This window comes from Petaurus breviceps, unplaced genomic scaffold, assembly GCF_028583685.1.
Source record: "Petaurus breviceps papuanus isolate PSGF00001 unplaced genomic scaffold, PetGlider_PUasm1.0 90823, whole genome shotgun sequence".
NCBI classification, from domain to species: domain Eukaryota; kingdom Metazoa; phylum Chordata; class Mammalia; order Diprotodontia; family Petauridae; genus Petaurus; species Petaurus breviceps.
The window spans coordinates 1,137,208-1,161,390 of NW_027187352.1; the positions used below are offsets into that span (position 1 = coordinate 1,137,208).

The 24,183-nt window shown below is 45.5% G+C and overlaps 2 protein-coding genes across 6 annotated transcripts in view; both read right to left on the minus strand.

Moving 5' to 3' along the window:
* Positions 1-13,681, minus strand: part of ARAP1 (ArfGAP with RhoGAP domain, ankyrin repeat and PH domain 1) — a 119,375-nt gene extending 105,694 nt beyond the window's left edge. For all 4 annotated transcript variants that reach the window (XM_069070799.1, XM_069070800.1, XM_069070796.1 and 1 more), the window contains exons 1-2: positions 13,583-13,681; positions 10,337-10,385 (exon numbers count right to left, since the gene is read on the minus strand). The gene's annotated coding sequence lies outside the window, so the exon portion shown is untranslated. The remainder of the gene's footprint in view (positions 1-10,336; positions 10,386-13,582) is intronic.
* A 3,564-nt stretch (positions 13,682-17,245) lies between these two features.
* Positions 17,246-24,183, minus strand: part of STARD10 (StAR related lipid transfer domain containing 10) — a 37,749-nt gene continuing 30,811 nt past the window's right edge. For both annotated transcript variants that reach the window (XM_069070804.1, XM_069070805.1), the window contains exons 6-7: positions 17,974-18,026; positions 17,246-17,785 (exon numbers count right to left, since the gene is read on the minus strand). In XM_069070804.1, the coding sequence (XP_068926905.1) occupies positions 17,546-17,785; positions 17,974-18,026 (293 nt within the window). In that variant the 3' untranslated portion in view covers positions 17,246-17,545. The remainder of the gene's footprint in view (positions 17,786-17,973; positions 18,027-24,183) is intronic.

A 24,183-nucleotide genomic window follows, 5' to 3' on the forward strand; every position in this document is an offset into this window, starting at 1 on the left:
GCTAAGAGAGGTTTCATGACTTGCCCTGGGTCACAGAGTTATTAAGTGTCCAAGTCAATATGTGAACTCAGTCTTTCCTAATTCAAGGTCCAAAATTCTATCAACTGCATTACCTTGCTAGCCCAATACCATAATCAATCAATCAGCAAACATTTAAGTGCTTCCTGTGTGTGAAGCACTGGAGAAATCAAGACAAAAAAAATGAAACAACACTTACCCTTCTGGGGCTTACATTCCATGTATAACACATACATCTATAAGAAGATTACAGTACAAAATAAATGCAAGGCATTAGGAACTGGGGTGGGGGGGAGATACCAGGAAAGGCCTCCTACAAAAGGCGGCGGGCATAGGGACTTCCTACAGAAGGCGGCGGGCATAGGGACTTCCTACAGAAGGCGGCGGGCATAGGGGCTTCCAACAGAAGGCGGCGGGCATAGGGGCTTCCTACAGAAGGCGACGGGCATAGGGGCTTCCAACAGAAGGCAGCGGGCATAGGGGCTTCCTATAGAAGGCTCCAGGCATAGGGACTTCCTACAGAAGGCGGCGGGCACAGGAACTAAGTCTTGAAGGAAGCTAAGAGGCATAGGTGAAAAGGGAAAGGCTTCCAGACATGGGGGACCACCAGAACCAAGGGCATCTCAGTTCTGTAGTGGGGAATCTGAACGAGGAGGAAAATAACCATTTATACGTCAGCATAATAATAATGATGATGGTGGTAGTGGTGGTAACGACATTTATATATCACTCAAAGGTTTGTAAAGATACTATTTCACTTGATCCTAACAACCCTGTGAAGCAGATGTTACTATTATCACCATTTTACAGATAAGGAAACTGAGACAGACAGAGGTTAAGTGATTAGCCCAGGGTCACACAGCTAGGCAGGCTTTGTTCTCAGGTCGGCCTGACTCTCATTCCAGCCCTAGATCCCACTTAGTCATCTAGCATGCCATGCCTTGGACCATCTGGCTACAATCCCCAAGGTTCAGGACATCTCCCCAGTGAAGAACCAAGTCAGAACAATGCCACTACACAACTGTCCATACAAACTAAACCACAGAGTGGGGTGCAATGTGGAAGTCATTTTGGGACATGGACTCCAGGCTTCTGCCAGTGAAAGGCAAAGGTCAGAAGCATAGGGTAACTGTTCAAAGTTCTGAAACACATGGCACTGGGCAGCAAGAACATCTAGACTGTGTGACAAATGAACAAACGAATGAATGAATGAATGAAAACGCATTTATGAAACACTTACTGTTTGCTATTCATTGTGTTAAGTCTAGTTAACACAAGCAGAAACAAGCAAGACCGTTCCTGCCCTCAGGGAGCTTATATTCTAATAACGTTCTATATGAACAACTTCTTGGTGGTCAAGGAAAAAATAAGAGATGGCATGGCATCATGGTACAGTATAGACAGCAGTGTCTTTAGAGTTAGAGGACCTGGGTTCAAATCCTGACTCCATCACTTGGTGCCTGTATGGCCTTGGGCAAATTAACTTCTCTAGGCCTTAATTTCCTCAACTATAAAATAACGAAGTTTGACTACATGGCCTCGAAGGTTCCTTCTGATACTATGATCCAAAGGTGCCCCTGTCTCTGGTCCATTGTTTGCTGTGAAGACAGAACAGATGGGCAAATTTAGCTGCTCCTATCTTAACCAGCTAGATCTTTTAGACCTTTGGATGGGCTTGACTTATTTGGTGGTGCAGAGGGGAGAGCTGTACTTGGATTCAGGAAGTCTGTACTCAACCTTGAGCAAGAGACTTAACCTCTCTGGGCTTCAGTTTTATCTTTGATTTTTGATAGAAGGAAGAATTCTGTGGACAGAATTAGACTCTCTCTCTGAGGTCCCTTCCAGTCCTAAGTCCGATGCCTGCATTAACCAACCAAAAAGAGAGAAGGAGAATGATGGAAGTCTGGATAAAAGAGGATTTCTGGGAGATGAGAGGTCAGGGCAGGGAGCAGCTCCCCAAGATGAAACAAAGGGGAGAAGATAGAGAGGGTAAGAGACAACTTTGGAAAAAAGAAGCATACAACAGTTAATTACACCAAGCCATGGGTCTACCCCGCATCCCTGGGCTCCACTAGGAGCTGCCCCAGACTCAGGCTAGTCTTTGACCTACTTGTTATTCTCCATACCTGGCACTCCATCACCCACCTCCACGTCTTTGCATAGCTGTGTTCCGTGCCGAGAATGCATTCCCTCCTCAACACTGACTTAGAATTCTTAGTTTCCTTCAAGGTTTCCTGGCTATAGGAAGTCTTCCTTGATCCCCCACACCCCCACTCCTCCAGTTGTTAATGTTCTGTCCCAAAAGTCTTGCTCTCCTTTTTTTTTGTATTTAACTTATCTCTGTGTCTGTTGCATACTGAAGTAGAATATATACTCCTTGAGGGCAGGACCACTTGGTTTGGGCTGTTGTATCCCCAGCAGCAAGTCCAGGTGGCCTTGCTCTTAGCAATTACCACTTAAACATTTGCTGAAGTATATTCTAACATTCTATGTTCTCATATTCCTTACTGCTTTAACAGTCTACTCTATACCCTATACAAGGGTAAAGCTCACAACAGGGGAAAGAAGGCAGACATGGAAGGGAGGAGGCCCTTCCTTCTTCCCCAGAGGTCCTCCTGTCCTGGAGATGTCCTTTCTACAGGACTCGTAGGCAATGTCCTCCTCCCCCAGACAGATGATTTCAGCCTCTATCTCCACCCCCAATCTCACCAATCTTGTCCAACTAGTTTTCACCCACATACCCCCTGCCAGGGTGGAGGAGCAAAGGGCTGACGATGGGAGAGGCCCTTGAGCCAGGACCCTGGATCACAGCCTAAAAAACTGAAAGGGGCTAAAAAGATCAGTTAAAACAATACTTTTATTTTTAAAGATGAAGAAACTAAGGCCCAGAGAGGGAAAGGGACATAACCAAGGCTTAGTAAGTCGGTGATAGAGCTGAGGCTTAAGGCTGGCTGGTTTCCTTCAGAGCTCAGGGACCAAGACCCAGGACACAGACTGCTCAAAGGGAGGGAGCTGAGCTCAGTAGCTCCAGTTTTCTGTAGGAATTTACCATCCTCACACACTTTTCTAGCCAGAAACTTGTGGGATAGGTGGGCAGTGCAAGAACTGGTATTCCCTATGAAGAATTCAAAAACTAAGGAAGACTTATATGATAAGATGCAGGGTGAAAAAAATAGAACCAGGAAAACAATATATATGATGATCATAACAATGCAAATGGAAGGAAAAACAAAAGAAAAATTGGTGGTCAGTTTAATAACCAAGCTTCACCTTAAAAAAAAGAGCTAAGAAAATGTACCTCCCTCTCTTCTTTGCAGCAGAGGTGAGGAACTATGGGTGTGGAACACTGCATACACTATCACACTCAGTTAATGTCTGGTTGGTTAATTTTATTGAACAACTTTTTTTTTTCCCTTCCTTTTTGGTCCTTTGTTACAAGGGATATCTGGTTAGGTAGAGGAGGAGGGAGGGTATATTCAAAGATGAAGATAAGCTGAAACCAAAAATATCAGTAATAGTGAGACAATTAAAAAGAAATAATAAATAAAATGACCCAAGATAAAGATACAGGAGAAAAAAATTCTTATTCTCATTTTCCATATAAGGAAATTAGAATCTGGAAAGGTAAAGTAGAATACAATAAACATATTAAATGCCTTCTGTGTGCAGTGCTCTGTATTGAACAGTAGGAAGATAAACATTTTCAACAAGACTTGGTCCCTCCCTCCATGGAGCACAAGGTCTAGGAGGTGGAAAAGACATAGACATAGAGAATGAAGTGACCAGGTGTTTACAGTCAGTAAATAGGCTTTTGTTAATTGCATATTATGTGCCAAGCCCTCTGTTAATCAGTAGGGATATAAAAGAAAGACCAAAATGGGGTCCCTGCTCTCAAGAAGCTCACATTCTAATAGGGGACACAACATGTAAGCCACTATCTACATTCCAATCTACATATCAATCAATCAAGAAACATTTACAGTGTAAAAGGGAGGTAATCTCAGAAGGAAGACACAAACAGTGGAGGGAAGGAAGGAGGAGCATTAAAGGTCTCTTGCAAAAAGTGGGATTTGAACTAGTCTTGAGAGAAATCAGGAGACAAATGATGGGGTGGAGGAAGAGCATTCCAGACATGAGGGAAAGCTGGTGAAAGGGATGGAGTCAGGAGACAGAAGGTCACAGTTTGAAGAACAGCAATAAGACAGTCTCCTTGCATCATACGAGTACATGTAGAAGAGGGAGATGGCAAGCTAGAAAAGGACCAGCTTCTGAAGATGATCTTTAAAAGCCAACCAAAGGAATTTACAGTTAATCCTGGAGGAAATGGAGAGTCACTATAAAACCGTGCATATCCTTTGACTCAGCAATAGCAGCACTACTAGGTCTGTATGCCAAAAAGATTAAAAAGAAAAAAGACCTCTATATACAAAAATATTTATAGTAGCTCATTTTGTGGTAGCAAAAAATTGGAAATTGAGGGGAATGGCTGAATAAGCTGTGGCATATGATTGTTATGTAATACCACTGTGTTATAAGAAATGATGAAGGGTCAGCTAGGTGGCGAAGTGAATAGAGCACCAGTCCTGGAGTCAGGAGGACCTGAGTTCAAATGCAGCCTCAGACACTTAATGCTTACTAGCCATGTGACTTGGGCAAGTCACTTAACCCCAATTGCCCTGCCTTCCCCTTCCAAAACGCCAAAAAAAAAAGAAAGAAAGAAAGAAATGACGATCAGCTTCTCAGCAATAAAATGATCCAAGACAATGCTAACAGACTCACAATGGAAAATGCTATCCATATCCAGAGAAAGAACTATGGAGTGTGAATGCTGATGGAAGCATACTATTTTCACTTATTTTTTGCATTTTGTTTTTTCTTTCTTGTAGTTTTCCCCTTTTGTTCTCATTCTTTTTTTCACAACATGACTAGCATGGAAATATGTTTGCTATGATTGTACATGTATAAGTTATATCAGATTGCTCGCCATCTCGGGGAGAGAAGAGGCAAGTGAGGGAGGGAGAAAAATTTGACACTCAAAAATTTGTAAAAATGAATGTTGAAAACTATAGTTACATGTAATTGAAAAAAAAAATAAAATACTATTAAGTGGGGGGAGGGGAAGAAATGATGAGCAGGGTGACTTCAGAAAAACCTGGAACGACTTACATAAACTGATGCAAAGTGAAGTGAGCAGAACCAGGAAAACATTATACACAGTAACAGCAACACTGTGTGATGATTAACTCTGAAAGACAGCTATTCCCAGCAATACAAAGATCCAAGACAATTTTGAAGGACTTAGGATGACAAATGCCATCCATCTCCAGAGAAAGAACTGATGGAGTCTGAATGCAGATCAAAGCATATTTTTTTTATTTTCTTTATTTTTCTTGGGGTTGTTTATTTTTCTTTCTTTTTATTTTTGGGCCTGTGTTTTCTTTCACAACACGACTAATGTGGAAATATGTTTTGCACAACTATACATGTACAACCTATATCAAACTGTTTGCCTTCTCAATGAGGGGTGAGGAGAGGGAAAGGAGAAATTTTAAAACTCAAAACTTTATAAATGTTAAAATGTTTGTATGCAATTAAAAATATTTTTTAAAATTTTTAAAAGAAATAGGGAACCACTGGAGTTTATTGAGTAGGTAAGTGACATGGTCAGAGCTTCACTTTAGGGAGATCACTTTGGCAGCTGAATGAAGAATGGGCTGGAGTGGGGAGAGATCAGAGGCAGAAGACCAACCAGCAGGCTATTGCAATAGCCCAGATACAAAGTAGATAAGGGCCTGTACCAGAGGAGTGATTATATGAGTAGAAAAGCAGTGCTATGATGGGAAGATTGAAGAAGAGAGAGTGGAGGTAGGGAAACTATTAATTAGGGGTCTATTGCAATAATCCTGGAAGATCACAGGACCATAGTTCTAGAGCTAGAAAGGATCAAAGAAGTCACTAGTTCAACTCCCCCGTTTTACATGAGAAAATTGAGGTCCAAGAAAGTTGTGACAGGCCCAAGTTGACACAAGGGGTCAGTGTCAGAGGCAAGATTTGAATCCATATCCTTTGGCAGAAGCCTTTCCATTGTACCATTCCAACATCCCTCTCATGGGACAATGAGGGCCTGGGCTAGTGGTGTAGCAATAGAAACAGACTAGTGGCTGTATATCTGAGACATGGCAGAATTGCCAAGACAAAATTAACCAATTAAATACGAAACACTTGAGTTAAGGAAAGAATTCAAAATAACCCCAAAGTTATAAACAGGGAAAGTCCAAGTTTAGGGGTAAAGATGAGTTCAGTTTGGGATCGGCTGAGACTGAGGAATGCAATTCTGGAGCACATGAGAGTTCACTGAGGAGTGAGGAATGTCACAGTCCCACAGACAGGTGGATCCAGACAACCAGGGAAGCAGCTTTTCCAAACCTTTACCTCCACCTGGAGTCAGGAAGACCTGAGTTCAAATCCCACCTCTGACAATTACTACCCGTGTGACCAGAAGCATGCCATTTAACCATGTCATTGCCTCAGATTCCTCATCTATAAAATAAGGGGGCTATACTAAATGGCCTTTATGGACTCTTCTAGCTCTAAATCTGTTATCTTATGACCTTTCCCCATCAAGCCCCCACCTTCATCCTTGCTTCTTTCACAACAAAAGATTTTGCCTCCTCCTGTACAAAGAAGGCTAAGGACTCCTGATGTGAATCCTTGCACCTCTCTTGCTCAACACCTCAAAAGCTTGCCAGGCCCTCACCCAGTCATTCCCTCTTCTCCATTCTCAGAGAATGAGGAAGTGAAGGCTTACAAGACTAACTCTGCCTCCTAGACCCTCAATACTTCTTCAAGGACCCTGGTCCAGCAATTATCTGCCATCTCATTCCTCTGCATCATCAATCTCTCTCTAATGGAGGGCAGAGTACAGTGTTTTATATAGCACCGGTCAGCAATTTACTGAACCTCTGTGAGCCTTAGTTTCCTCAGCTGTAAAATGAGAATCACAATAGCACCTGCCTCAAGGGGTTGGTGTGAGGATCCAATAAATAATGTATGTAAAATGCTTCAACAGTCTTAAAGCACTATATAAATGTGAGCTATTATTAGTATAGGTGCAGCTAGGTAGAGCAGTGGATAGAGGGACGGGCCTGGAGTCAGAAAGACTGAGTTCAAACCCAGCCTCAGATACTTAATAGCTGTGTGACCCTAAGTAAGTCACTTAACCCCGTTTGCCTCAGTTTCCTCATCTGGAAAACAAGCTGGAGAAGGAAATGGCAAACCACTCCAGTGTCTTTGCCAAGAAAACCCCAAATGGGGTTATAAAGAGTAGGACATGAATAAACAATTATTACTATTGGTGCCTTTTCCTCTGCCTACAAATGAGCTCTGAACTCCCTAGGCTTAACCAGTGAGGAGTGGTCAGACAGGTTGGAGGACCAGAAGGGTGGTCGCCCTGATGCCTTCAACCTCCAAACTCTCCCCTGGCAACCTTTCACCCACTTCTTTCAACCTTTCTGTCCCATCTCTCTCTGGCCCTGTGTAGCCCAAGCCTCCTGAAAAAGAGTCTCCACTTGCTGCTTCTCCTTCCACCACTATCTTATTTTCTACTTTTTCTACTCATTCATTCCTAAATATCTTACAGTCGGGCTTTTATCCCTAACTCTGGTAAAACCACTTGCTCAAAGGTCACTAAAGACGTCCCTATTGCTAAACCTCATTAATAGCCTTTGGTCAGTCATTCCTCCCTGATTTCTCTGCAGTATCCGGCACTGTTGACTACCTCCTCCTCCTCATACCCTCACCTCATCTGGCTCCAGAGATGCCATACTCTCTCCTGGTTCTCCTCTAAGCTGCCTGAGCAGTCCTCACTGATTCATCCTCTCCCTCTAACTGCCTCTGTGTGGGTGTCCCCAGCTCTGGCTCTCTGCTCCTCTGCTGCTCTCTCTTGGAAATCTCATCCACTCCCATGTATTCAATTATCACTGCCATGCAGATGACCCATAAATTCAATCTCCGGGCCGAATCACTCCCCTGAGCTCTAGTTCTTCATTTTCAAAATCCCAAAAGACAACCCCCAACTCAAAGACAACATATCTAAAACTTAAGCCATCATCTTCCCCCACCTCCCATTTTTTTTTTGCTCTTTTTAAATTTTTAGTTTTCTTGCTTTTTGGAGGGGGGAGAGCAGGGCAATTGGGGTTAAGTGACTTGCCCAAGGTCACACAGCTAGCAAGTGTTAAGTGTCTGAGGCCAGATTTGAACTCAGGTCCTCCTGACTCCAGGGCTGGTGCTCTATTCACTGTGCCACCTAGCCTCCCTCCCCACCTCCCAGTTTTAATTCTTCCTCCCCCCCCCATCTAACTGACTGCCCAATCTGTTGAACTTCCCTTATCAATCCTTCTCACATCTACTCCCTCCCCTTTATTCACACAGCCATCAGAATGCTTCCAATTTCTTCCCTTCTCCCATCCACCCTCCATACACTGCCAGAGGAATCTTCCTAATACATAGATCTGACCATGTCACCCCTTTTCAAAAACTTGTCAATGGCTCTCCACTGAACAAAGTATACATTCCTTAGTCTGGCACTCAAGGCCTCCACTAAGCTTCAACCTACCTGGCTAGCCTTGTTGATACTACTCCCATTCACATAATCTTTGTTCCAGCCAAATGGGTCACTTTTGTGCTCCCAGTCTTCATCTCGTCCCCTCTCATCTCCAGGCTTTGTTCCTTCAGTCCCCCAGCGATTGTTCATCCCAACTCTGGAGCTCAATTCATGCCAATAAGAGCTCACCTCCCAATTCCGTCAAAGTCTATCACTCCTTTCCTTCAAGATCTAGCTTAGGTGATGCTACCCTCCAAGAAGCCTTCCCTACCTAGACTCTAGCTCCAAAGAGACTTGATCTCTTCCTACACAATGACTACAATGATGTAAGTGAAAAGAACTCAAGAAACTGGAAACTGTAATAATATGACCAAGTTTGACCCAGGAGGAAAAAAAATGACAAGCTTATGAAGAGTCAGTGGGCTATGGGTTCAAAACATTGTATATAATCAGACTAGTGTGGTGTGTTCATTAATGTGTTTTCCTCCCTATTGCAATGAGGTGCAGAAACTCTAAAAAACTGAGGGATTTCTGAGCTGCAGGAACAGAGAGTAGCCCCCTCCACAAACATATATATCCATTCATTAGTCTTTGTATGGTGTGCCAAACACAGGAGGGGCTTAACAAATCTTTCTTGTTTTGTATTGAATTTATTTCACAGTGTGGGGAAGTGGGGAAGAATTACAAAAATTCCTATTATTTCTGAATAGGAAATAAAATGTAATAATATCCTGATTCAAAAAAAAAAAAAAAAGAAAGGGATCTCTCCCACCTCACATTTCTCATAGGTCTTTTCATCAATCTCTCTCCTTTACATTGACCTCATTCATTCTCCCTTGTAATACAGGTACATCTCTATATAAAACAAAAATTTTTGTACATGATACATTCCCTGTAACAGTGTAAACCCCCTGAAGCAAGAGACTTTGTCATTTTATCTCTGTAGATGAACAATTAGACACACAGTAGGTACCTAAAAAATGTTTAAAGAACTGAATCAGGCCTCTGTCCCTGGCACATCATCCTGACTCTGAGCAGAGGAAGGAAGCTGCCTTTCACACTTTACAACCCCAATTCTACCTTGAGACCTTGAGTGACATGAGCTAGGCCAGGGAAGCCACATCATCTACAGCCCCTATCCCTGCCACTCCCCACCCTCAGGCCAGCTAGCATCTCTGGACCAAAGCACTAAGGGCATAGCTGTAAGCCCTGGTCAACCCCTATGCTCACCCCTAGCCCAATGGAGGGTAGTGTTAAGAATCCTCCCCCAGGCTTTAGGGATCAGCTTCCCAAGCGCCCCAACAGAACAACCACAGTGGGGTAAACCCAAGGGCCCTGGACTATCTCTGATGCTCTGAGGCCTTGTGAAGTCTAGAGGCTTCGGTTGGCAAAATTCCAAGGGGATCCCAGGCTAGTGAGCTCAGGAAAATACAGATCGTACCATGATCCATTAGGAAGTGTGGAAAAATGCTGTCTGAAGTAGACAGTCCTTGAAGAAAGATTAGGATTGTAGCTTTTGTGTCTGAGAAATGGGAACAGATCTTTGGTCAAAGTGAGGAAACCAGCAGCCTAGCTCTTAGACTCTGCGCCATCTGTGCCCACAAGGAGGGCCCCAGAGCTCCTAAGGGTGTGGGGACAGAAACCCATAGGGCAGGCCAACTCTGACCACCAACCTTCCTTACCACCCCCAAAAACAGACCAGTAAAGAAGACTCACCAAATAGGTCTAGCTGGCAGGGCCCTCAAGGGTATTAGAGCTGTTCTACCTGCCAGAATGAAAAGCAGTTACAAAGAGAAAAGTTATAAAGAGGCAATATGAAGCTTGATATAAGGAAAAACATTGTAACAGGGGTTGCTATCACAAAGTGGAATGGGTTGCCATGGTAGGTGAGCTCCCTGTCAAAATCACCTTCAACCAAGATCAATTATCACTTGCTGTTGACACCATAGGGGTATTCCTGCTCAGATGCAGGTCAGATAAGATGGCCTGTCTGACTCTCCTTCTGGCTCAGACATTCTGGGAGATCTAGTTCAATCCGACACCCTCATTTTACAGAGGAAGGTAAATAAGGCTAAGGAAGGGAAGTGACTTGTGCAAGTCTCCCCTCCCCTGCTCCCCCCCACCCCAAAGAAAGGCTGGGACAGAGTAGAGGCAAGGTAGGACCCTGGTTTTCTAGCTTAGACTTGGAACTAACCTCAATTTCCTCACGTGAAAAATAGCATTAATTGCACTCTACTGTACTACCAACCCTCACTGATGAAGTGCCGGATGTCGATCCTGTCCCTTTCCCTATTCTGCAACAGTCAAGTTATCAGTCAGTCAATGTACATTTATTAAAGGCTTGCTGTGTGCCAGGCACTATGCTAAGCAGTGGGAATTCAAAGAAGGGTAAAAACAATCCTGCTTTCAAGAAGCTTACCATCTAATACTAGTACGAATTACTCTGTACAAACAAGAGATACACAGCATGTACTGAAAATCTCCAGACCTCTTGGCCCTGGGGTAAGTCAGCCTATTGCAAGTTCTCCCTGCTCTCCAAGGCCTCTGAGCCTGGAGGGGGGTGGGGTAGGGCCAGCCCCCTCAGACCAGGGTATCATTGAGGCCCAAGACCATGGCTTCCCTTTAAACCAGGGCCAGATGGTAGGTTCTTTCAGGGCTCCAAGGGTTAAGAGGCCTGGGTGAGAAAGGAAGGAGAGTCAGCCCCCTGTGGTGACGGGCGGCTATGTCCTGAGGTCAGCGACTGCACGGGCCAGGAGCCCAGCTCCCCCTCCCCCCTCCCCCTCTCTCAGGAACAGAAGCCGCTTGTTCCCTGGGCCTGGACTGCTTGGAGCTCTGAGTCCCCCCAGGGTTGGAGGGAGGGGGCCTTGAACTGAGCCCAGAAACTCCCCCTCCCCTCTGGCTGACTCTCTAAGGGCCTTCTTTTCCCTAGGGCCCTAAGCCTCCTCAGGGGAACAGAGCTTAGGATCCTTAGGGTCGCTGCTAGAAAGGGAACAACCACGAGTCCAGGCCATTCAGTCCCACCATGGTCTAGTCTCCTAGAGAATGGACAGTCAACCGAAGGGGGGTGGGGGGAACTATGACAGTGTTAGAATTGGAGAGCCAAGGATGAAGGGGAGGGGGTAGCTAGGGTGCAAGGCAGAGAATGGAGAAAGATTCAGATCCAAATCCCAGTCAACAGGATAGGTCACAACCTCCTGTGAGTGTCTCTATGCTCCCCTCCAGCCCAACTGTCCATCCACTCTCCCCAAGGATCAGGTATTGTGGGGGAGATCTCACCCTCAAGATCACAGTCTATGAGGGAGACAGAATTCACATACCAGGAACAGCCATAACAGGACAAGAAAAAACCTGGACTCAACAAGAGGAAGGGGCAAAGTGGCCATGGGAGGTTAGGGAAGCCTTCCCAGAGGGGCTGATAGTTGACCTGGGCCTAGATGAGAAATGAGAAGCATGCACACAGAGCAGGAAAAACAACTTAGGCAAAGGCACAGAGGGGGAATGGGACTTGACTCTTTCCAAAGATGGTAGCCAGAATGGATATGGAAAAAGAGAGGGCTGGAGAGGAAGGATGGGGCAGACCTTGGGATGCCTGGAACACCTGGCCAAAAAGTCTGGTTTAGATTCTATCCTGGTCTTCAGGGTTCCATAGCAAGCTCACAGGGGCTCCCAGTTACCCCACAAAAGAAGCCAGCTGATAATGGCACTTATTGACTCCTGAGTCCTGAGTTTAGAGCCCTAGCCAGGTTTAACCATAACTGTTCCCATTTCTATAGTACGGTTGACATCTGACATCTATAAGCTTTCCTCACAGCAGCTCTAGGAGGTAGAGTACAGGCATGATAACCCCATTTTATAGATGATGAAACTGAGATCCAGAAACAGATAACCAATTTGACCCATGTCACATGGCCAGGAAGGGTCAGAGCCAGGACTTTAACCCAGGTCTCCGGACTCAGGTCTGGGATCTTTCTACACAATAGCATAGACTCCTAAAGTCTGTTTTCTGAATTGCCTGCCTTTTTGCATTTTCTAACCACTCCAAGGCCCTGCCTGGGTCAGGACCCTCCAATGCCCAGGCTCCAGCTCTCCCTGGACCCCATTCTGAGCTAAAGCTGCCCTAGCTGCCCCAGCCTCTTGCCTGCACAGAATGACTCACTCTTCAGAGAACAGTGGGAGATTCTGCTGACCCAGAGGAGCCAGTGACAGTACCAAGAATCATCCCAATCCTGGTGCCTCACTGGGACCCACAGTGCTCCCATACACTTCTCCAGGGAGCTTCCTGGCCTAAGCCCCCTGGAATCTGAGCTACTCATTGCAGAAACAGACCTCAGAGCCCCATGGCTGGCTCACTCGGGCTGCACTGGAGCCCTCCTCCTAAGGAGCTCCCAGCATCCACTCAAGACTCCCGATCCCTCCAAACCGGCCCGAGAGTACTTCAGTGCGTCTCCCTTTCCCTAAGGTGAGTGAGGGGCTGCATATCTCTCTTTCTGGGGCATGGAGGGAGCCATAGACAATCAGAGCTGGAAGGACACTTGGAAATCAGAATCCAACGTATCTCATTTTACAGATGAAGAAAGTGATACCCAAAGGGGAGAACTAAGTGACCCCAAGCTCATTCCTTGAGTTAGGATCCAAGTCTGCGGTAAAATACTAGCGGCCTGACTCCTCATTCTGGGATCCCGGAGCCCCTTCTCCCCGCAGCCCTGGGACACTACCTCCAGGAAGCCCTTCTGGCCTGGGCTGGCTAGAGCCTGCCTCTCTGCCCCACCTCTTCTAGCTTCCGAGCCCACCCCGCAACCGCCGCCTCAGAAGCTGGAGGCGGGATAAAATAAGCAGTGGGAGGGGGGAGGCGGGGGTCAAAGGTGACCTCCCAGGACCCTAGGACACCTTGAGACGGAGATGGGACCCTCAGTTTACCAATCGGGAAAATGGGGGAGCCAGGGGTGGGGGAGAGGTACTGACCTGGCTCCCGCGCAGCGCGGACCCAGGCGACCGAACTCTCCCGGCGCCTCCGCGGACTCGCGGCAGCCCCGGCCCCCCGAGCTTCCGCCCGCCCCACGTGACGCCCCCGGGGAGGGGCCGAGCCGGGCCGGGTCTGAGCAGGGGGTGGGGGGAGGCCGGGCCCGCCTCCTCTGGGTCTGGCTGTCGCTTGCGGAGCCGGTCTGGGCTGAGTCTTTCTGTTTCACAGTCTTCTTTCTTCCTCTCCTGGCTGGCTGGCTCTCCTCGCGGTGAGATGGAGGGCTTGAGTTCGAATGTAGCCTCGGGTACTTGGTCCCCGAAAGACCTGGGGAAGAGTCTTTACCCTTCTCTCTAAGCCAAAGCAAGCGTTGGTCCCTAGGCTCCCTTTCTTGCTCTAAATCTTTTTCCACCTTCCTCTGAGATGTCCCCTAAACCCTGAGGTTGGGGTAGACAGCAAAGTTCTTCCTGGGTCTTCATTACCTGGCCTTTCCCTCATCACCTTACTCTGCAATCCAGAGACGCTGTCTCCGTCTTCCGACTCCGTGAAATTTCCCCAGCCGTTCCCCATGCCTGGAATGATCTCCCTTCTCATCTCTGCCTCCGGACTTCCCGGGCTTCCAAGTCCCAGCTGAAATCCCACCTTCTTGAAAGATGCCTTTCCCAGGCTCTTAGTACTAGCGCCTTCCCTCTGAAATTACCTCCAGTCTATATCATACTCTCTATCTTGTTAGTACCATTAGCTCGCCCTTTAGACCTTGAGCTCCTGGAGGACTTTTTACCTTTTTTATTATCTTTACCACTTAGAACACTCCCAAGTCGGTCCCTGTGCGTGTATTGACTAGTTCAGGGTCTTCCAAGAAACAGCTTTTCTAAATCCGAGATTCCTAAGCATGGAACCACTGAAAGGGAGGACATTAAGTGAGGCACTCTGACTCAGGGAACAGGACTGGGGGAGCCACTGCTCCCACTAACTAGCTAACTGCATGACCCTGTGCGAGTCACTTTCCCCTGTGTCTCTCTTACCGGAGGATTAAGTTTTCTTCCCCCCGCCATTGGCGGCTTCCTGAGGACAATGACTGTTTCTCACCAAGAACTGCGACTCCTCAGGCCCGGGGGGTGACTTTTACTGAATAGGGCCGGTGTTAGGAGGAGGATGTCCCCTAGAGGGCGCCCGAAGAGCCAGAATTGGGGGGGGGAGTGGAGCTAGTCCTTGACCTGTTTAACCAGACCCTGGTGGGAAGGGGATCACAGGGGATTGAGAGGTCATGGAGTCGTAGATCTAAAATCTGAAGGGACCTCAGAAGCCATCTGGTCCAAACTCTTAATTTTATACATAAGGAAACTAAGGTCGGGGTGAGGCAGTCTCACTGGAGCCAGGATTTGAACCTCCAATCCTGTGCTGTTTCCACTACAGTCTATCGGCCCCTGTTTCTAAGGCTTAGGAGGTACTTTCCTCACAACTCTGACATAGGAATGAAATATTCTTACAGGCGGGGAAATTGAGTCCCAATGAAGAGAAATGACTTGCTTAAGGTCATTCGGCTAGTGTCTCAACTAGGCATACCATTATCCTTTCCCTTATACCATACTGGCCCTCCTCCCCCAAAATTTTCCTTCTACCACCAATCCAAACAGTTTTCCTTGGCCATCACAGTCCACACTGCTAGCCATCTCTATTCACCCCTGGGACCTAAGCACACCCAGGCTCATAGCACTTCCCTAAAGAATGGAGATTGTTGTATAAACTTCTGAAGTGATATGGGAGACAGGCAAAAGATTGATAGGAGGTCTGTATGTCGGAAAAGGCTTGATCTCTGTTCCTACCTCCAAGACTTGCTGTGTAATCAAGGACAAGTAGCTTAATCTCTCCTAGCCTGTTTCCTCATTTATTAAAGGGGATTAAGATCTGTGGTAGCTGCTACTTCAGGCAGTTGTGAGACTTAAGATAATGGGTGTAAGGCAATCACTTTGCAAGCCCCATAGAAACTGTAGATGTCCATCGTTAGACTGCCACAGATCAGAGTGTGACCCTAAGCAAGTCACTTCCTTCTCTGGACCGGTTTCCTCCACAGTAAAATGTAAATAGAAATCCTTGTACTACCTTCAAGACACTATAGAAATGTTAATTAGTAAATAATACAAATATTCCATTGACACCCTTCTCTGCCTCACAATTAGAGCTAGCATTTCTATAGTTGCCTAGCCCCCAGTCGGGAAGAGCCCCTGGTGTTCTCATAGGCTATCCGGGAAATGAAAAGCTTTGGGCTGCAAATTGTAGGCCAGAAAGGTTTCAAGTGTAAGAGAGCAACAGGGGGTGGGGGATGTTTAGATCTCATTTCTGATACTTTCAACCTATGTGACCCCAGATAGGTGACAACCCCCGTAGACTCAAGTTTCCTGGTATGTGAAATAAGAGGTTTGGACTCAATAATCCCTTTCAAGTACAGGTCTAGGAGCCTATAACTTGGTCTAGGAACCCAAGGACATCCCAGGAGGGATGAGTCTGGGAGCTCCCTTCATCCACAAAGACCATATACTCAAGCTGGGGGATGGGGGGGTGGGAAGAGTGCTGAATGTCAGTGATGAAAAGGTACCCACACTGTAACCAGAGATCCTTAGAGGTGAAATATTTTTTTTCCATAATGATAGAGCTCCCCAAACCCTCTCTGGCCTCAGCAGGCTTCTCAACTGGTTGGCTGAGAGGGAGCTTAAAATGTAAAAAGGGGTCAAGGAGCTCAGTCTGGTGCACTCAGGTGGGCAAGTTCTAAATTGATGCCCAGGTGCCTGATGGGATGGAAAATTCCATTCTCCTTCGGGGCCAAGAGACAGAGGCAGTCATCAGCACAGGGCAGGCTGGGCCTGTCTAGAAGATACAAGTCCCTTCGGCCGGTAATTTCTGCATCTGGTTATGCATGCTTGGAGGGTATAAAATGTCTAGAGACCAGAAAGAAGGGAACTGAGGGCTAAATTTGGATGCCACCAAGAGATGGTGGAAGCAGCAAAGAAAGGGGAGGTGGTGGTGGGGGATCAGAGTAGCAGCTCTCCTAAGCCAAGCAGCAAAGGACCACCAAGGTCTGGGAAGCTTTGGGTGGGAAACAGGGAGCAGAGACTTGGGAAATAGTAAAAACCCTAAGGCCTTAAGGAGTTGGCCCCCCCAAAGTGGATGGGCCGATCTGTCCTGAGGCTCAGCACAGGATCGGTCACAACCTCAGGTAAGGCTTGCTCCATACACGAAGCTAATCTCCAACTGCACTGAGAGCTCCCCGGGACTCCCAATTCAGGAGGGCTTGGGTTCGAATGGACAAGCTAGGGCTCTTCCCATTATACAGCAACTTATTAATGACCATAGAATATGGCTGGGGTGGGGAAGACAGACTCACAGAATAAAAGAATGGAAAAATGATTAGATGAATGAATCAATGAACAAATGAATGAGTCAAAGATTAAAAGGGGTAGGATAACTGAAAGTCTGGACAATTAGAAAAATGAATGAATTAGATGAATAAATGAAAAATGAATGAATTAGATGAATGAAAATAAATGAAGAAAATGAAATAAAAACAGCTGAGTGACAGAACAAATGAGTGAATGATTTAACAGGAAAAACCTGAAAAGGCAGGGTACCCAGTAGAAGAATGGAGAGAAATCAGGGCCCTGACCCAAGGCTGTGGCTGTTGTATCAGTTTAATGGGGGTTAGTTATTTCTATACAAAATCTGCCTCCCCCATTTTCCACCCCTGTCCTGGGAGAAGGGGACCAGCCTGGGTTGGGGGAGGGAGGTATCCCCCAGGGGTTGTCATCACCCCCCAAGGCAGAGGGCCAACTCTCCAGCTGCCCTATCCCCTTCCCTGGGGGAAGGAGAACATAAAGTAGCTTGGGCCAGGTCCCAGCCCTCTCCTCCCCTCCCCTCCAGCAGCAGGGCAGGGAGAGACTGGCCTGGGCTTTGCCAGGATTCTGAGGGGTCCCTTAGTTAAGGGAGGAGTCATCGTCACTTCCTTCACCCCCCGCCCCCCGCTCGTCCCTGCTCTCAGCCACGGTGCTTTCATCGATATTCTCCAGGGAGTCAGCGTGCTGGACAGACAGCTCTGACAGCGCCACACTGGGCAGGGGACTCTGCTCTGGATGCAACCATGGCTTGAAGTGAGGCCGATGCTTCTGTTTCCATTCTGGATACTTCACGCATGCCTTGTACATCTTCTTCATTGCCTGTGCCGCCGTCGGGACCAGAGCAGGAAGGGAAGAGAAGAGAGGGCCTCTTACATACCCAAACTGCCTACACGTCACCGACTCCCCAGCCCTTCCTTCACCATCCATGACCCGATCTCCACCGCTGCTTCCAGGGCCACTCTCAGGCTCCTTTCCCACCTTCCTCCCCACTTGCCAAGGCTACTCACCTTGGGAGCCAAGAATTGAGATGACTTATTCACTACCCACTTGGGTAAGGATCCTGTGAAGAGAGAAGAAAACAATGAACTAAGCTCTGAGGATTGGAGGGTACCTCAGAGGGCATCTCATCTATCCTACATCTACCAAAGCAGAATCTCCTCTCCAATATTCCTGACAAGTGGCTCATCCAGTCTCTGCCTGAGGTCCTCCAAAAGATGAGAAACTCACTACTACATAAAACAGGTCATTATCCTTTTGTGTGGCTCTGATGATTAGAAAGCTTTTCCTAAACTCAGTAACTTTCTCCTCTTTGGGACTGGATGACCAACAGTCAGGGAGAAAGAAAAGCTTCCTGCTCAGGATGGGGTAAGACGCTTCCTGAAGTCTTAGCACCATCAAAGAAGGAAATGTTTAGAAATGGGCATGTGGACAAAGTGGGAGCCAAGAGACAAACATGTATTCAGACCTCCTTAAGAGCCTCTGAAAACAAGAGATGCTATATTTTTTGTGACAGGAAACAGATTTGTCCAAAAATCAGCACTTTGACTCGGTGGTCTATGAGGTCCCTTTGAACTCTACTGTTCTGTCAGTGAGTCTCTCCTACCTACAGATGTCTTGGAAAAGTGGCTCCTAAAATTGCCCGTAGGGTCCTCTCTCTTCACTGGTACCTCATAATTCAGCATATTCAAAGCCACCCTCATTCTTAACCTCGTGCTTCTGACATCATAAGTTCACCTGCCTACCACATTCATAACTTATTACTGAATAAAGTGTAAATCCCTGTGCACAGCACTCGAGGCTCTCCACAATCTGATGCTTCTCTCCCTATCCAACTTTCCTAATGCTCCTCCAATGTGGACACACCGTACCCCAACCAAATATACAATTCACTACCTGTTTCTTGTGCCCCTGCACTAATCACCTTCATGCCTTTGCTCACACACATCCATGCTTCTCAGATGATCACCCTCACTTGATTCCCCTTGAATTTCTACCCACTCCTTAAAGCCCAGTTTACAAGCTTCCTCTTCTTCCAGGAAGCCTTCCTGGATGTATCCCTTGTCAGTAACACCCTCTCCTCTCAGAATACACAGGGTATTGTTTTTTAATGCCACAGAGACTGAGTTTTCACGACGAGACTGTGAGCTTCAATATCTAAATTAGCTTGTCTAGTACCAATATGCACAGTAGGTATTTAATAAGTGTTGAATCATCTATGAGGTGATAATAACAAGCAACAAAAAGCGCTGCGCACCCCACCCCCCATGAAGTACAACCACAGGGACTGTCCTCTCTGAACCTTTTCTCACATAGAGGAGATCGCCTTTCTCTTACACTGTATACTCAGTGCTCCAGGATGGCCAGTTCTGATTGTGTGCACGTTGCAGGAGGGGGAAGAAAGGGGTTCACAGTGACAAATACACATACTTCCACAAGCAGAAAGCAGAGACTGTTTCCTTTCTGTCTCTGTATTGTCCAGCACCTAGTGCCTGGCAGAAAGCGGTACCTCACAATGGATGGAGAGACTATCCCTGGTTTAGGCCTTTATGAATTCTAAGCTGATCTGATCTCTGAGCCTTGGCTCAAGGCCCTGAGGCTCTCCTAGCTGGGCTCAGAGACTAGGGACTACCTTTCCCTCCCTCCTCAGAGAGGCAGTGGAACATAGTGGTAGAAAGTGCCCTAGACTTGGAACCAGAGCTAGATCTGAGTCCTAGCTCTGATTCTTACTAGCCATGTGACCATAGGTAAGGCACACCTTTTCTCAGCCTTATTTCCTCATCTGCAGATTCTCTCTCTCATGTGGAAAGGGGATTCTATTTGTTCTGCTTGGCCTCAAAGGGCAGTGCATGTGAGCAACATGGGGAAGCTGTGGCGAGGGAGACCAGCTCACAACAAATTTTCTAACCACAAGTTACCCCCAAATGAGTCAGGCTCCCTCAAGAGGAGGCTTCCCTGAAGTCACCTGCAGGAGGCCCCTTTTGGCTCCCCCTGTTTCTGGTGCCTTCTATAGCTAGACCTATACGGGTCTTGTATATACATTGCTATTTTGTGTTGTCTCCCCGATAAGACTGGGAGCTCCTTCAGAGCTGGGGCTGCTAATAGTTCTTTGTATCCCTGGTGCTTAACACAGTGCTTGGTATAGGGCTTGATTGAGGCTTGCTGACCAACTGAAACTGAGACAGTGGCTTGTTGCGGAACAGAAGAAGGGATTCCTCTTCACATACAGGTTGATCTTCAGATGGACGCTGTAATTTTGGAGTGAGGGGGATACAGAAACAAAGACCATGCTGGAATCGTATTGAAGGAAGTTAGGGAGACGCCAGTGATGGGTCAGAAGCAGTGAGGTGCCCACTCAGAAGGTCCATTAGCCTGCAGAGTCATGAGAGTCATTGTGGCCACATCAGGATCCCTTTGCAAGGACCTTCTCATGATCAGTTCTGGACTCTAGATCTTCTGGACTTCATTTCTTTCCCTAGGTCCCCACTGGTATGCTTCCAAAAAGCCCAACCTGTGTCTCTGGTGACTAAAGGGGAAAAGTGCGTGTCCAAGCTGCAGTCAGTGACAGCATTAGACAGAGAAGGGGGCTGTGCCCCTAAGGCTTTTTTAATTTTAATGGAGAGGGGAGCCTAACAAAGATAAAGCCTAAAGAAGGATGAAAATGCCAGGTGTACGTGGGACTCAGCTCTGGACACATTCCCTTCCTCTCTCACATGGAGAAATTGGAACAACAAATGAAACTGCCTAGCTTCCCCAAGAGAAAAGTGTTTCCCAAGGAGCCCTCTGCTTGCACCCCTGAGGAACCCTTATCTTGTAACTGAAGGTTCTAGTCTTATTTGTGGCTGATGAGCTAAATGGGGACATGTAGCACCTGGCTCCACACACATAGGTACTTATTTTGAAAATAGATGGAAGCTGAATAAAGGTGAATAACAACAGATCACATTTATAAAGTGATATTTTACAAAGTGTATTAACACATACATATGTATATGTTACATACAAGTGTATAATATAAAAATCGAAATTATATATTTATTATATTATTTTCTGTGTATATGCATATATACATGTAGGTGTGTATATATACGCATTATGTGTATGTGTATACATACCTGTAGACATTTATATCATATACGTGAATATATACACAGAAAATATCTCTATCTATCTATCTAGAATAGAAAGAAAAACTACAAAGAAAAAACTACATCTTTCCAGCTCAAGAACACAAATTTGACCATGCACGAGTGCCTAGAACAGGAACTGTGCAATAAGGGTAGGCCAGGATCACAGCCTTGGTGCCCACAGCTCCAAGCTAGGACTGTAACACAGGGCATAGGACGCCCAGTCTGATCACTGCCTCAACCCTGTCCCCAGGCACAAGAGGCAGTAGAAAGAGAAGTTGTGTGCCCCAAGGGATACCCAGCTCTTTTCAATACAGTGATACACAGCAATTCCAGAGGACTCATGATGAAAAATGATATTGACCTTCAGAGAGAGAACTGGTATTCTCTAAATGCAAAGAACTGAAGTATTTTTTTCTTCTTTCTTTTTCTTGCTTTTTTCCCTCTACAATATGTCTAATGCAGAAATATGTTTTGCATGATTTTATCTGCATTTCTTGCTTTCTCAATGGGTGGGAGAGGGTTCTTTTGAAACTGAAAGTAAATATTAAAAATTAAAGGATGCTCAGAGCTTCAAGCTAGGCTGATAAATCTAATTTGACTCAGCTCTTGGCCTAGACAAGTACTCAGAGCAGAGATTGTGGACTCAAGTCCCATGACAGGACTGTAGTTTGGGGGAAAGGGGGAGATGAGTGGAGAGGTTCTACCAGAAGGGGCAGGATCTCAGACTCTACCCCCAGAGCTCCCAACTAGGCCAGCAACACTATGTTGCCATCCATGACAGATCACTGGAAGAATGAGTAAACCAAAAAGAGAAAATAGAGGAAGAGCTATTTTGAAGCTCAAGATGTCCAATACAGAAACCCAGAAAAGGAGAATAGCATCAACACACCTACAAGAAAAGCCTCAAAAAATAAAAATAAACCACACAGCTTGACTACAAGACCAATTAGGATTCCCAGAAGAAATAATGCAAGAATTTAAAAACAATATTATAAATAAATGAAATAACAGTGATAGAGAAAAGAATTGGAAAAGAAATGAGAACTATGGAGGAAAGATTTAGAAAGAGAATTAATAGCCTGACACAAGAATACAAAGAATGCAAGTAACTGAAAATAAGAATGAACCAAACAAATTAATGCTTCCATGAAAAAAAATAAGAAATATTAAAACAAAGTGAAAAGACTGAAAAAATAGGAAGAAAATGTAAGGAATCTCATATCAAAAACAAATGACCTGGAAAACAGATCAACGAGAGAAAATTTAAGGCTCACTGAACTACCCAAACAAACAAACCTAAATACTATATTTTAAGAAATCATGAACAGACACTGTACAGATCTCTTTGAACCAGAAGGCAAAATGAAAATGGGAAGAATCCAGCAGTTACCTCCTGATAAAAACTCCAAAATGAAATTTCTAGGAACATCACAGTGAAAATTCAGAGCTACCATGTCAAGAGAAAAAATACTGTGGGCAACCAGGAAGAAAGAATTCAAGTCCCAAGGAACTACAGTCAGGGTCACACAGAGATTCAGTAGCTGTCACTATAAAGGAGCAGAGAGTGGATATGAAATTCTGGAAAGCAAAAAATAAAGGCTTAAAGTGAAAAATAACATCCAGTAAAACAGATGATAATCTATAAGAGAAAAAAAATGAATCTTTAATGTGATAGAAGACTTCTAAGCATTCCTGATGGAAAGACCTGACTAAAAACTTAAATTGGGTGGGATGAGATGGATTTGGGGAGGGGAGGAGGGGCAGATAAGATACAAGCATCCCCAGTGTGATTTTTGTTATGTTTTGACGATCTTAAAAGGGGGGGAAAGCAGGGTAGAAAAAGGGAAGAAAAGAGGTTGGAGAGACTTATGAAACCATATCATTAAAGGGTACAAATAAGGATAGGATAGGAGAGCAGGCATCAGTTGGAACTTCATTTTGAACTGATGAACAGAGAAGTGAGTAGAGCTAGAAGAATAATTTATACTAGAAAAATTACATTGAAAAAATCATTTTGAAAGACTTAAGGTCTCTCTGATCAATACAATGATCAATCCTGAATCCAAAAAACTGATGGAGAAGCATGACAGCCACACCTCCAGACTGAGAGGAAAATGGAACACAAAGAGCAGGACATCTTTTTTTTAAAAAAACATGGCCAATATGGCAGTTTACTTTAACTATGCATCTCTGTCACAGAGGTTTTGTTTTTCTTTTTTTTTTTCAGAGGGGGGTTGGAAGGAAGAAGGAAATCTATTGGATAATGTAGGGGAAAAAAGGAAAATTTAATTCTAAAAAAGGGGGGGGTAGGTAATGTGGTTTCTCAGAGACTATATGCTAAAATATGTGAAGCCTTAGGCCTCAGTTTCGATTTCCTAGAAATCATGTGACTTTGACCCCCCCTTTTTTTCTTTTTTTTGTAGAGTTACCTCATTCCTACTCAGCCCACCATCACCCCACCTGCCATATAAGGGAAAAGCAACCGAAAGAGCCAATCAAGACTAAAAGCTTTGCATTAGGGGAAATGTTTGGGAGGGGTGGGTAACCCTTGCTTATTTAATCTAGTGTCTGCTTCTGTAAGGCGGCCTCCTCTCCCTGGATTTCCCAGAGATAGGACCACCCGCTTCTCCCAAGATTCTAATAAAACTTTCTACCTTCACTTTGAGAGGTCTCCGAGTAGTCAGTTTTGGGTTAGGGTCTCCGTACCCCACACAAGAGGGTACCCCACACAAGAGGGAAACAGAAATCTATTCTCTCACAACCACCTTAGAATCACAGTTTCATAGGTTTAGAGCTGAAAGAGAACTGTGGTGGGTAAAAAATGAAATGACTAAGGGAACAAAGGTTCACTTTTCTGAGCATATCGATTTATTAAGCAACGCATGCCAATTGCCCAACACACTGGGACCAAACTGCCTCAGTTTAGGCCTGACGGCAAATACAGGGGAAGACAGACTTTTATACATTAACAATTAACCAAATAGGGCCAATTAATTAAAAGGAAACAATAAATTAGATAATCTGATTCCTAATTGGAGGAAAGATTAGGGACTTTCTAAATTGTAAGGGGGAGTGAAAAAGTGCCAATTC